General features: G+C 38.1%; 1 protein-coding gene across 3 annotated transcripts in view; it reads left to right on the top strand.

Annotated features, from left to right (window-relative positions):
- The window catches only part of ATRNL1 (attractin like 1), a 498,126-nt gene that overhangs the window by 156,819 nt on the left and 327,628 nt on the right, over positions 1-13,679 (top strand). For all 3 annotated transcript variants that reach the window (XM_053389095.1, XM_053389093.1, XM_053389094.1), the window contains one exon: positions 7,459-7,552. In XM_053389095.1, the coding sequence (XP_053245070.1) occupies positions 7,459-7,552 (94 nt within the window). The remainder of the gene's footprint in view (positions 1-7,458; positions 7,553-13,679) is intronic.

The raw sequence follows: 13,679 nt of genomic DNA, 5'->3' as shown, positions 1-13,679 counted from the left end.
AAGTTTAATTTGATTTTCTCAGTGTTAATATTCACCATATGGTACTGGGAGAGTACAGTAATTTTTGACGCATGAAGCATAAGCCATGAAAATTGTGAACTTATAGTGTCAAGAGTTCATTAATTTTCAGATGGTATGATCAGTCATGCATAGCAGTATATCTCTTCATTGAATGACATTTAGTTCAGTTTACCCTAAGAAAGATTTATCTTTTGATATGCTTTTAGATTAATTTTCAATATTACATTCCCTGTTTGTTTAAGATAATAATCTTCTCTATTTCTCTGTTTTAATACCGTTTTCTAATCTTGAAAGCTGACAAATGCACATGCAACATTAGCATGGCCCTAGGGCTGTCTGCGAGAGTATGCACAAATAACAATAAACTTCCTGGGGGCCAATAAACTTCCTAGGCATCATAATACTCAGTATTTTCCATTTGTAAAAAAACTGGAAGTATTCTTGAACTCCCTCGTGAGTGTTTTATTAGAGGTGTAACACCTCAAAAATTGTACTAATTCTAGCATAAACGCTTCTAACTTTTTTCATAAATGTTACAGAAACGTTTGCCTGCGCAAAACCCTATAAATCCATCTCCAATTTCACTTCAGTCAAAATTAAACATCAACAGAGTAATGTGCAAGATCTTGTGAGTAATGTAAGCGATATCTGCATTTTTAACACTTTCATTAGAATTCCTATAGATGTTTAATTTCAGCTGGGATTGTTCAAATTCCACTAGAATCTCACTTTACAGAGTTTGATGATTTAGTCTGTCATTTTCTTAATGACAGTGGGTGATTATCAGGATTGCAATATACTTTACGTATAAAGTGCTATTTGTTGACTTTGAAGGTAAATGGCTGCACTTTATTACAAGACTATCTACAATGTGCAATAGCTTGTTATACCTTTAATCTTTCCAGACATCCTTTTATCATGTTTCAGTAGTGCCCATGAACATTAGAATGTTCCAGTCTGCATTAGTTTGGTTCAGTATTGCCCTGAATGTTAATAAATCAGTGTAATATGCTGAGTTAATATAAATAGCATACATTTTATTAATGTTTCTTGAGAGAGACACATTGAAACTATGCATTTAAAAATTATTCATGTACACCCTTTTTTGTGTAATAATCCAAGGTGAACAAATAACCTGTGTAGTGAACTCATTTTGAAACGGAAATTCCTTTTCAGCAGTACTTGAAATAATGGCGAAAGCAACCACTGCATTTTAAATTAAATTGCTTAAAATGTGTACTTCATGAAAATGTTTGTGGTTATTCTGTTGTCAGCATAAGTAACTACATTTTTTTATGCTGAGCCAGCAAGCAAGAAACAATCACACCACAGCCTTATTATTAAATAAGTATTATATGGGTGGTAATTTTACTGCATGGATTTTCTTTAGTAAATTATATTGTCTTCAAAGAACCTTTATTTTCTTCTTACAATCTCCATATTGCATACAACAGTATGCACATATTTATTTTCCCTAAACAGCATTAAAATTTCTTGCTGCCTCAAAGACGTTTCTGTACTGTTTTCATGAATGAATGAATGAATGAATGAATGTGCTGGTACCTAAGTTGCTGCTTTTAAAGGATTATTTTGTGCAGTGACCAATATTTGTCTGAATTTTTTTATTGTTGTGATGAAAATTTGTGTGTATACACAAATGTTACTTTTACAGTGGGCTAGTAATAACATATTAAGCAGATGCATGTTCAGAAGGAGGAATAGAGTGGTCAAATGTGATGCAGAGCCAGTTCAGATATAACTGTCTCTTAATAACACATAGTTGATTGAACATATATATAAATTATTTCAGTGTTTCATAGATTTCATAAAGGTTTTCAAGTACAACATCTTCTTCCAATCCTCTGATTTACTTTCAAGAGCAATTTTGATGGAAACCTTTCATCTAACACGACACTCTGTTTTGAGCCTTACATGGAATATTATAATTTTGAAATGGTCATCTTGGTATGCTTTATGAAATTGGTAATGGCAGACCTAAGATCCACCTGCCATATCGGTCACATCAGTTATTGATTATCGTAATCTTAAGGCTGGGTGGTCTTTCTTCCCAAATTCTTGGCCAAATGTTATGTGACTCGGCAAAGTCCAGGTTAGAAGATGAGTACTGAAGCTTTGTGGTGCCTGACTGACGGCTATAATCCATGATAGTGCCCCCAAAACTTAATTGTATGTAAGTAGGTAGTCCATTTTGCCCAGCTTTCAGTGCAGGAATAGAAGACAATAATCACTACCCTTACAATGAAAATCATTCAGTATGTTTACTAGTTCAGTGTAATTGCAAATAGCTATTCTACAATTTGAGGTTCTCTAACTGTCTGACTGTCTTTTAATCATTTACTATAAAATCAAGCATTTAAGCTTTAGGTTGTGGTAAATTAAACAGTACACATTGCTTATATTAAAAGCTTGTAATTTCTTCTGCATTTGTCAAGGGCAGACAAGTGGAAAAAAAAGAAACACATACTTGCAAACATAATGAAGTGTAGTGTATGTTTCTTACTAAAAGTGCTATAAAAACATGCCATTGCTGCTCCTGCATTTTTACGTTAACAGGAATATTTATATTGATGGCGTCTGAAGAGGATTTTACACTATTTAGTGTTAGACTTACCCTGTAAATATGTGTCATTTTATTAGCAATTTAAACTATTCTGGAATCTGTTTGTTTATATAACTGGAAGCAATATAGCTGCCAGCTGCAGCTGTAACAAATATTTATTTTGCAATGTAGAGGGCGGCATTTAACTACCGTGTCCCATCAGTGCAAGGATTTCCATTTGCGCAATGGGACTTTCACCCCTCTCCTTGAAAAAGACCATAGCCCATTGGTAGAACATCTGCTTTGTATGCAGAAGATCCCAGATTCAATCCTTGGCATCTCCAGGTAGGACTAGGATGGTACCCCATTTGAAACCCTAGAGAGTTGTTGCCAGTCAGTATAGTCAATACTGAACTTCTAAGTTGTGACAAGTCATAGTTAGCAGCTTCATCCTAATGCAGCTAGGTATAAATTGTGTCAACCAGGATCACAGCTAGGTGCTGTTTCAGTTGCAAATTATGGGACAAAACGGCAAATTACGGTTTTGTCACAAATTGAAAACCAACTGTTTCTTATCTCTTGGAGGAGGAGGAGGGACCCTGCAAGCCTCAGGCTTGCTACAACTCATTTGTGATCATTGGAATTAAGCCTGTATCTCTTCTTTCACTTCAGTCATTATTTCCTCAGTTTTCACAAGCCCTGCAAATGTCCCTTTTCCTCCTCCCTCACCATCTGCCTCTCCCTCCTTAGTGCCAGCTTGTGTGCTGCAGCTGAAGAAACATTTTGTTCATTGGCCTTTTTAGATTCATTTAGCTGGAAGTACAAATCATTAGATAAATTAACGACCATCAGGAGAGGAGGGTAGGGGTTGGTTCTGGAGACCTGAGTGGAGGGCAGAGAGATAAGTGAGCAGAGTCCAGGAGTGCAAATTTTCTGCCTCCTGCTGCCATTCCTAATTTTGTGTCATGATAGAGCTGATTCTGAGGCACTATACCTGTAAATACCAGTCACAATGGAATGACAGGACTAGAGGGCTATTGCCATCATGTCTTGTATGTGGGCTACTAGAAGGCATTTGGTTGTCTACTGCGAGAAACAGGATACTTGTCTAGATAGACCTTTGGTCTGATCCAGGAGGCATCATTATATTTCTAAGTTATCTGATTAAAGGTTTTTTTTATAGCTTAAAGGTGCCCTGAATAAAGAGACAACAGTCATTTGGTTTTTACACAAATTAACTTCCTGGACCTTGTAAGAATTTTGTATGCCCATGGCTAGTACATTTAAGTAGCAAATATTGTGTGCACAGTTGTGATGGAAGCAGAGTTTGATGGTGCAATATAGGCAAAATTTCACCAGTGTCAGGGACTCGGCAGAGGAGGAATGGTGGAGACCACCTCCCCAGCCTGACAATTCCAGAGAAGTAGTTTGGAATTACAACAGGGGTTTGAGGGAGGTCACAGCTCAGAGGAAGATGAGGGGAATAGTAGGGAAATAATGGGAGAGGAGGAGGAAGAGACAGAGTTGGAGCTGCTGGCTGACACGTTATCACTAGATAGCATTCCAGACCCACCATCTCCAAGAACCAGGTGAGCTTTAAAAGTAGGAGAGCAAAGAGCTCGAAGACAGACGGCCCTAAGCAGCAACCGTAGAAGGGGTGGTGCTGTTGATGAATGAGGAAGTGGGAGATAAGGGGGTGGAGATTTACTCGGAGAGCCAGTGTGGTGTAGTGGTTAAGAGCGGTAGACTCGTAATCTGGGGAACCGGGTTCGCGTCTCCGCTCCTCCACCTGCAGCTGCTGGGTGACCTTGGGCCAGTCACACTTCTCTGAAGTCTCTCAGCCCCACTCACCTCACAGAGTGTTTGTTGTGGGGGAGGAAGGGAAAGGAGAATGTTAGCCGCTTTGAGACTCCTTAAAGGGAGTGAAAGGCGGGATATCAAATCCAAACTCTTCTTCTTCTTCTTCTCGGGACAACACCATCATTCGAAGAGGCTGCATTCCCAAGCCTCTCTCTGCCAATATTGAATAAAAAGCAGATGGTAGGGACTTTTCCTTGTCTTATCCATTCCTGGCAACTTGCCAGCCGTGGGGGATGGTTCCTCTGCTGCCTGACAACCAGAGAGATATAGCTCTCAGTATGCTGAGCTAGAGCTTCACTCTGATTGGCTGTAGGTACAGGTAGCCAGAAGTGGGTGGAGACAGCACTTTGAGAGGGAAAGGAAAAAATCAGTTCCTGGAATTCAGCTCAATAAACAGCATAACCTCTGAGCTGTGTAAAATCTGCCCTGAGGGAAAATTTTAGCCAGAGAAGGCAGTCTTTGAGCTGGGGGTTAGCTTAAAGGACAGTGGTTATTGTCTTTAAAGAGTAATACAGACATGCAACAACTGGGAAGCTGAATTTTGGGAGAGGAGAAGTGGAGTTGTGAGGGAACACTCTACTTAAATCCCATTTCAGAAGGAAGGGAAAATATCTTCAGGGAGAGAATAATCCCAAACCAGTTAGAAAGGGAGTGTGTGCTTGTCCCCTGGTGTGGTATACTACGTGAATCTAATAGAGGAGCCTCAAGGTTGGGAATCTCAAGAAAAATAGGCAGGTTAGTACTAGTGTGGCCTGGCAGAAAGTACTGGCCTGTTTCAGAACCCGCAAGTTGTTGAAACCTAAACTGTGACACCTGTGATAAGTTTAAATGACTGAAGTAAATCTAAGCTGTACACTTACCATTTTACCATCTTACTGAAAAGCCTGTGACTTCTACTAAATTCATAGAAAAATAGAATCATAGAATGGTAGAGTTGGAGGGGACCACAAGGGTAATCTAGTCCAACCCCCTACAATGCAGGAACCTTTCACCCAACATGGGGTTCGTACCTATGGCCCTCATGCTCTACCGACTGAGCTATCCAGCCTCAATATATATTGTATATATCATTTACTGATTCTTTAAAGACTTTCAACTCCTGACAGACCACTTTTTACAATTCTTGTTGTGAAATAAATCTTTTTCAAAGTGCCAGTTTTTTAAAAAGGGGGTTGGCTGTACAGTGGTATCTTGGGTTACATACGCTTCAGGTTACAGACTCTTCTAACCCAGAAATAGTACCTCGGGTTAAGAACTTTACCTCAGGATGAGAACAGAAATCGTGCAGCAGCAGCGCGGCAGCAGCAGCAGCAGGAGGCCCCATTAGCTAAAGTGGGACCTCAGGTTAAGAACAGTTTCAGGTTAAGAACGGACCTCCAGAACAAATTAAGTTCTTAACCCGAGGTACCAGTGTATTAAATAAAGGCTCACTGCATCTGTTCTGGGGCTGAGTTATGTAGCCAAGTGACAATATTTCTGGGAAGGTGGGACAATATTTTAAGCCAATCCTAAGAACTACACATCCTACCACAAGCATGTGTAGTTCTTAGGCTTGGTTTCCCAGTATTGACCTCAAATCAGGGGGAAAGGTGCAGGGTCTGCCTCAGCAGTCATAACTGTACGAGGAGTAATATGATATACTACTCTGGAAGGGTATGCATGGCTAATGAAAAAAAAAGTTCTATTTGGTCAGTCTTGCTTAGTATGTGTTTCTGCTCTATCTAATATAGAAATTCGGTGCATGCTTTGAAAGATGGCCTCATCATCATTCATCAAAAATCTCTTTTAGTTTATGATTGATATTTGAACTCAATATACAGATATGAGGAAGCATACCTTATTAGAGAGAAGCTCATGCTGCTGATGGATTTTCAGATCATGCATAATGCACTAGTATCTAGTAATAATACTAATATTGCATTACAAGGAGATGGTTCTTTTCATCTGATATATTCTCTGTCATTACCTGTTCTTGTCAAACCTTGCACACTTCCATACAAGCAGGCTCTGCCAGTGATTTAGCAACATATTCAACATTGACATAGGTCACAAATATCATTGCCGTGAGTTCCTTAATAAATTTGCATGGTGGAAAGTACCTCATAATTGGTGTTACACAGTTAATTGAAGTCAAAATTTAGATAAGTTCTGAAACCATAATTGCTCACAGTGATAAAAACTAGTCCTCAACATCAATTGAGGACATTTCCTTCCTCCTCATTGGCATATGTGCCACACCAATCCTTTGGTTAGTGCTTTGACTCCATTGGTTCTTCGTGATTTGGCTTTGTTTCTAGTGATATATATTTGGAATGATGCAAGTGTTGAAAAGAAATTATTTGTTTGGGAACCTTTGATATGTATTGTTTTCTTCAAATTCCACATGTGTTCTAGGATATTATTTGGTGGCTTACTTTTTATGAAATTACCAAATCGCACAGATTCTCTCTCCACTATGTACACATACAAAAAGAAAGAATGGAGCTGTATTCTGGAGCATCTTAAGAGGGAAATGTATGAGTACTATCTATCTACAGTACACCTGTTTTCATTGGCTCCCTCTTTCAATTTGGTGATTGTTAACAAGATTTATAATGTTATATGTTTGGGGAGAATGCTAGAGGGTTACTCAGAGTGCCACACTGTGGGGATATTTCCATATCTGGGGCTCAGATACAATCCACAATAGCCGATATCAATTTTTGTTTTTTTAAATGCCTATAATTCTGTGTACAGTTCATTCCATTGGTCAATAAGCACCGACAACAAGAAAATATTAAAACAGCATGACACAAAGCACAGTGCAAGATGACAAATACAGCAGTTCCAAATCTCTGTGAATTCCTTGCTAAGTTTCCGCTACTGAATTTATTCTAATTTTATCAAATGTATTACTAGTCAGAAAATTAGTCTTACCATTACCTCTAGCTAATAAATAATTGTCAAAGTATGTTAATCTGTATACAAAGCTACACTGGAATGAGAGACTTTAGCAGTTTCCTCTTTGTTTTTTATAGCTTGCACATGCAGTGGACATGCAAATATTTGTCACATGCAAACAGGAAAATGTTTCTGCACAACTAAAGGGATCAAAGGAGATCAATGTCAACTGTGAGTACAAGTAATCAAGCTCTCAGTCATTTAAATGTATAGTTAAACTCCACTTGTCAGCAATTTTTGGGTGGGATGTTGATCCATAAACAGATTTCATTATTTTTTCCAGCCCTTCCGATAACTGTTTTTCTTTTAGAGAAATAATGTTCCCTTTTTAAAAAGAACATTGCAAATAGTAATGAGCTATTTCAAGTATTAGATATATGTAAAATAATCCACTAGGAAAAGTTGGCTGTAGACTGCATTTTATTTGTATTTGGAATCCAAATCAATCGTTCCATTGTATAAATTATTCTCTATAAAACATTTAGATATTTTATTTTGGGAACAGGTTGGTAATTCTTCAGACCCCCCCCCCCCATAATAAGATGCTGAAATGAGTTTGCTGGTCTTTTGCCAGTAAATGAAATCAGTAAATGAAATCATTGTTACCAGGTGCATATATCTGAAGTGCTTTAATTCTTAATGCCATACTGTAAAAGCTCAAATAAATCCAATAATGCACAACACTTTGCACTGAATCTCATAATTTTGTTACTTCATTAAGCAAGAGAGATGTAACTAATGGTCTTTGAAACTTCCGTATTACATTGGGACTTCTTCAAAGACTTATTTAAATACATAATTCCTGTGTTCCTTATCAATAGAAAAAAGTTCTATCTGCTATTTATTAACAATTTAGGAGAAGCTAACTGTTGCTACAATTGGGATTTGTAATTGGGAACCCTATGGTTTTCTCAGCCCCTTTTCTTCATCAATGTTGTTTTGCAGCCTATACATGCTTAAGACTGCTTGCAACAGCTAGGACATGATGTGTGTGGGGAAATGTGCACAGAGCAACCCAGCTGAACTCCCCTGTTGCTCGTTGTCTGGTGGTGGTGATGTCTCATAATGCAATGGCTTCATTAGAATATTAAATGTTTTGGGGGTATCTAGAAATGTTACCTCTTTGTCATGACCGGAATGCATATGTAGCCAGTCTACATGAGGATAGTTGTAACCCTGGCTTGCTGTGTTAATTACTCAGTTTGTGGTGGTGGTACAAAATGCAGGGTTCACAGCACAAAATGAGCACCAAACTTTGGCATCATTTTGGAGGGGATCAAAAATTTTGGGGTTACACATTAATGCAGCTGGCTAATAGAACACTTCCAGTACTAAATTACTCTTGGGTCAAGGTGTTCCTTAGATGTACAGCAGCATCAAGAGACGAAGTAGTTTTATGAATCCTAACATTTTAGTAAGGTCATCAGGATTGATGCAAAACACATCTCCTGTAGGCTTTTGTGCCAGGAATGTTACAAGGGAAGTGCCAAATATCTAATGTGGACATATCAGTAAGAAGCTGCTTGGCAGAGGACAGCTGGTTGCAGGTCAAACCCAATAGAGAGGGGAGTTTGGCTCACCTTGTAATGGGCTTAGCCCTTCTGAACTTGAGTGCTAAAGTCCCAACAGTCCTGTTCTGCAGCTACAGCCATCGTGTCCAAGTTGGAAGAGCTCAGCCTACTTAATTTGTCGCATACAGCTGTTAGAAGCAAACTTTTCATCTGTGCAAGACACACTTGTATAAAATGAATCAGGAGAACTGCATTATTGTTCTCTGTTCAGAAAAATTGACTTAGTTGTAGTCTCTGGCTGCTATTAAAAAAACCATTTTTTAAAATTAGAATTTTAATTAACACTACTTAGGAAATACGGTGGTAAGGTTTAGTGTTTGTTACAGAGCTTGATCCTTTCTTTGTGCTGTTCCTCTCTTCCTCTCTCTTCCCCCCATACTGCCCCAATATCCATCTGTTCTATCACAGTCAAGAATGCTGCTCACACAAGCAAGTGCACATATGATTGCAACCTTAATTTGTTTAAAGCAGGGTAATCAGTAGATTAAACTATGTATGTAATGTGTTGATAATTCAAATGAGAATATTAATGTGTGTGTGTGTGTGTGTGTGTTTTTCTAAAGGCACATCACATACAAAATGATGTTCAAAATTATGAAGGCACTAACAGTCATTTTCAATATTAGTTAGTGTTATATTTGTTATGTTGTGCACTACTGCTGTTTGGACCATGAACTATATACAATACATACTCAAATACTGGTAAACTGTAGCTAAGAATATAAATTGTTTCCCAGTTGTTGGGCAGGACATTGTGCAATCTCAGCAGCAAGCCTATAAATCTGTGATTACTAAAGTAAGGATTTCCATGAAAATTTCAAACTTTAGCTGTTCACTGTGTAAGTTAGATTTATATTCCTGTCAAGAATTGTATTGATTACAAAGTCATAGCTGCAGGGCAGAACATTGCTCCTCCCACCCCTCCCTTTATAACTGTTCACAGTGTGCAGTGAATACTGTGCCCTATGAAGAGAGACTTTTTAAAAATCAGAGAGGCTGTATAAAACAAATTATTTTAAACTGGAAGAGGCTGCAGAGGGAGGGAGGGAGAAAAATATGCTTATCCCTTTTAAGGCATGAATGCATTCCTTTCAGAAGTGACTGGTTTTTCATTTCTAGTTTAAAAAAAAGAAATAAAATTAAGAGTTAAGAGTAATAATGTTAAATAATGTTTTTAATTACTGTACTGTGATTTGTCATATAAGGGCTTTCTAAATTAACAAGGCATATTGCTTAATCCTATTGGATTTCTGAGCTCAACTGCTAGTGCACAGTATCCTTTGACACCAATGACACAATTGCCTGAACATGACAAACGCCCTATGAATGATGCTGAACACTGCTTCTGCCTTGTGACACTCCAACTGTGTCTTATGCTAACCGTAGCTAAGAAGCCGTGCTGTGGTTTGAGCTCTGAGATATACAACAAGCAAACCTTGATTTATAGGTCTCGTCTACTTTTGTTTCCCATCTGCTCAGCATTCATGAGTTCATGCCTATCCCCACAGCACTCAGTGTGTGGGCTGTCAATGATCTGTCGAACTGTGGTTTCAGATCCTGGTTCTCATTGTCGGAAACAATTATCTTCTTTGGACAGGCTCAGGTTTAGACATTAAAACAAATCATGTTTAAGCAAAACGCAGCCTCCATGTGGGAGTTAAAACATTTCTGAACATTTTAACATGATTTGGGTTGATCATGTGAAGTCCCTAGCCCTATTCAAGCATGCTGCTCACTGGGGACCTAGAAGGAGCAGCAAAGGAGCTGCCAGCACAGCTCTTCTGCATTTGCTGCCTGAAGTTATCACCTCACTTGACCTAATAGTAGGGTAAGTGTTATTCTGCAAAAAAGGCAAGAGAGAGAGAAATGGGAAAGTGATTTGAAATAAAAGCAAGTGGCATATAGAGGGATTGAAGAATGGTAAAAGCAGGCCAAGTAGAGCAAGTGAGGTGTAGGACCATGCTAAATGTTTTACTGTGGATATTTGGTGCAAAAAGTAGCACATCTGAGGGCACAAAATGTCCCCAGAAGCTTACATCATTTTTATTTAAGGTGGTTCTCCGTGTCTTTCTCTGCTCCTATGCCCCATTTGTAATTGTCGTTTGCTATAGAGCATCTGTCAGCCAGGATTGTTACAGTTTCATTGTGGCTTACTATATAGTAAGGTATCCCCAGTTGCTTTAAGAAAGGGGAAATGTTCCTGTGCACACACACTGCAGAAAGCACAAACATTTTTGCAAATAAATTGCTGGAAATGGTTTGGTTTGGGAGTGTTTGCAAACCATGCTCAGTCAGAGTGGTCCCATGTTCTGGCTGAGTCCCAATGGATGTGCAAGAGATGGCAGGATCAGTGGGAAAGAGGGGGATTTGGATGAGTTAGAAAGTAAGTAGGAAACTGGGAAGATATGAAGTGCATTTTATGCAGAAGGAAGAGATTGGATATTTATTTATTTATCTTTATCTATATTCCACATTTCTCAACAGAGTACTCAGAGCTTAAGGTGACAGAAAGTGCTAATTTCTTATGTTGATTCTACATTGTCCTGTGACTTCCTTATCAAATTGTTTTTTATGCATTCTCATGGTACATCTTCACAGTTATATGGATCAGCACAAATCTCAAAAGTACAAGAAGTGGCAAAAAGAGGTTAGACTGTACTGTATAGTATTTCCTGAGTCATCCTTTGCATGGACTGCACACTCCCCCAGTCTGACCCCATGAATCCTATAGCTTGGCCTGCCATATAGTTATTGCAAGCTCTGTGATTTATTTAAGCTTCTGGGTGTCTATAATACATTGCTTCATCACATCAAAATGTTCATCCTATCCCAGGCTTCCTCAACCTTGGCCCTCCAGATGTTTTTGGCCTACAACTCCCATAATGCCTAGCTAGCAGGACCAGTGGTCAGGGATGATTGGAATTATAGTCTCAGAACATCTGAAGGGCCAAGTTTGAGGAAGCCTGCCCTATCCAAATGCAATACTGACAATACTGTCAGACACAAAACAATGTGAGCTGCTATTTGAGGGTTAGTGCTTTATTAAAGACTCAGAGTTAATGGACAAAACCATTTCCTGTTCTCAAATTACTTAACAATTTACTTCTTGTTCTTCTCCTATTGCTTGATTGTAGAGATGGGCTAAGATAAAACCGAAACTGACAAATGATGCCTTAAAAAATGTGGTCTATATGCACAGCTAGGAAATTTTTTACTCCAGTTAGATGAGGAAAAGAGAGAGCAATGCATGATCTAGAGACGTGCAGCCACACCTCTTTGAATTTACTGCTTTCTACTGTCATTCAGGCAAAAGTAAAGAGGATATGGCGCTTTCCTAGTCAGTGGAACACGCAACAGAAAAACAGTAACAGTTATGTCCAGAAGTTTCTGGGACTACAGATCTAATCATCCCTGATGATTGGCCTTGCTGGTGGGTGCTGATAGATGTTGGCATCAAGCAACATCTGGAGGGCAACATGTGGACTACCCTCGCTGTTCGCTGCTTAAATGGGCCGTAATTCTTTTGAGTGCTATGCATGAAGTGCTAGGGCAGCATGGTGTTTGTGTCTTTCCACAAGAGAGTTGTCAGATTATTGTTTAGGTCAGTCATTAAGGGATGATTCATATGTCCATGTACTTTACTTGACTTTCAGCTCTTGTTCATTCTGAATGTATTAACAGTTTCCATTACAATGTTTTCAGTTATTGTAGTGCTACGGCTTGTAAGCTCATACTGGGAGTCATTGCTGGGGAAGAGCCACAGTATTTTCCTGCTCCAACTTTCAATAAGCTTTGAATAAGAACATAAGATTAGCAAAGTTTCATTAAAATCACAACCATAAAAATTAGGAAACAGTTAAACACTTAATTGAATATGCTTCAGTATGAATAATGTAGTTCTTAACTTTGGAATTCTTCTCCCCACTGTCTCCCTCCCCCATTTTCAGACTGAACGTCAGCTGAGGGTTTATGTTTTGTTTGTACTGGTCTATGCATTAAATACATTGTAGGATGCTCAATATAACTACAACAAAAAAGAAGAAAACAATATGCACTTATTTATTTCAGAATTTATAAACTGTTCTACATTAAAACAATACCAAAGTAGTGTGCAAAAATAGAACATAAAATGCAATACAAATAAGAAAACAATGCTAAAATCATGAAACCAACAAGAATGAAAAACTACAAAATAAAATGAACTAATCCATGAATTAGAAAAAAGGAAGTTTTCAACTAATATCAAAAACAACAGTATTGGGACTTCCATGCAAATTGTATTATAAAATCCATAAACAATCAGAAATACTTTAAAACACAGACTATTTTGTATAAGTGCTGACATGGCTTAGCCATGGAAAACTGTAGGTTTCTTTTTCTATGCTGAATGTGGATGATGTAGATCGATAGGATCAGAGGTAAATGAAGCCTGTTATAAAGTTTTCACTGCTTGTGTGCTCCAGTGCATAGTGGTATGTAATTTATTTATTATTTTTTTGATTCCCAATGAAATAATGGCTCAACAACAAATTTCCTAATAGTTGTTTCTCTTTAAATAAAGACAGAAAACATACTCTCTTATTTTTTTAAAAAGAGTCTGCCATTTGGCTTGGTTTTGTTGTTTTTATCTGTTCCTGTGTAAAAATGTGATTCAGTGAATTGTAGACTGTATTTAAAACTTTTCTGACATTATAGTTACTCTGTTATTTCATAGTTAATCAATATGT

Source organism: Podarcis raffonei, chromosome 5 (assembly GCF_027172205.1).
Source record: "Podarcis raffonei isolate rPodRaf1 chromosome 5, rPodRaf1.pri, whole genome shotgun sequence".
Taxonomy (NCBI): Eukaryota; Metazoa; Chordata; class Lepidosauria; order Squamata; family Lacertidae; genus Podarcis; species Podarcis raffonei.
Note: the sequence above shows the minus strand (reverse complement) of the source record. Positions and strands in the feature narration are given on the sequence as shown.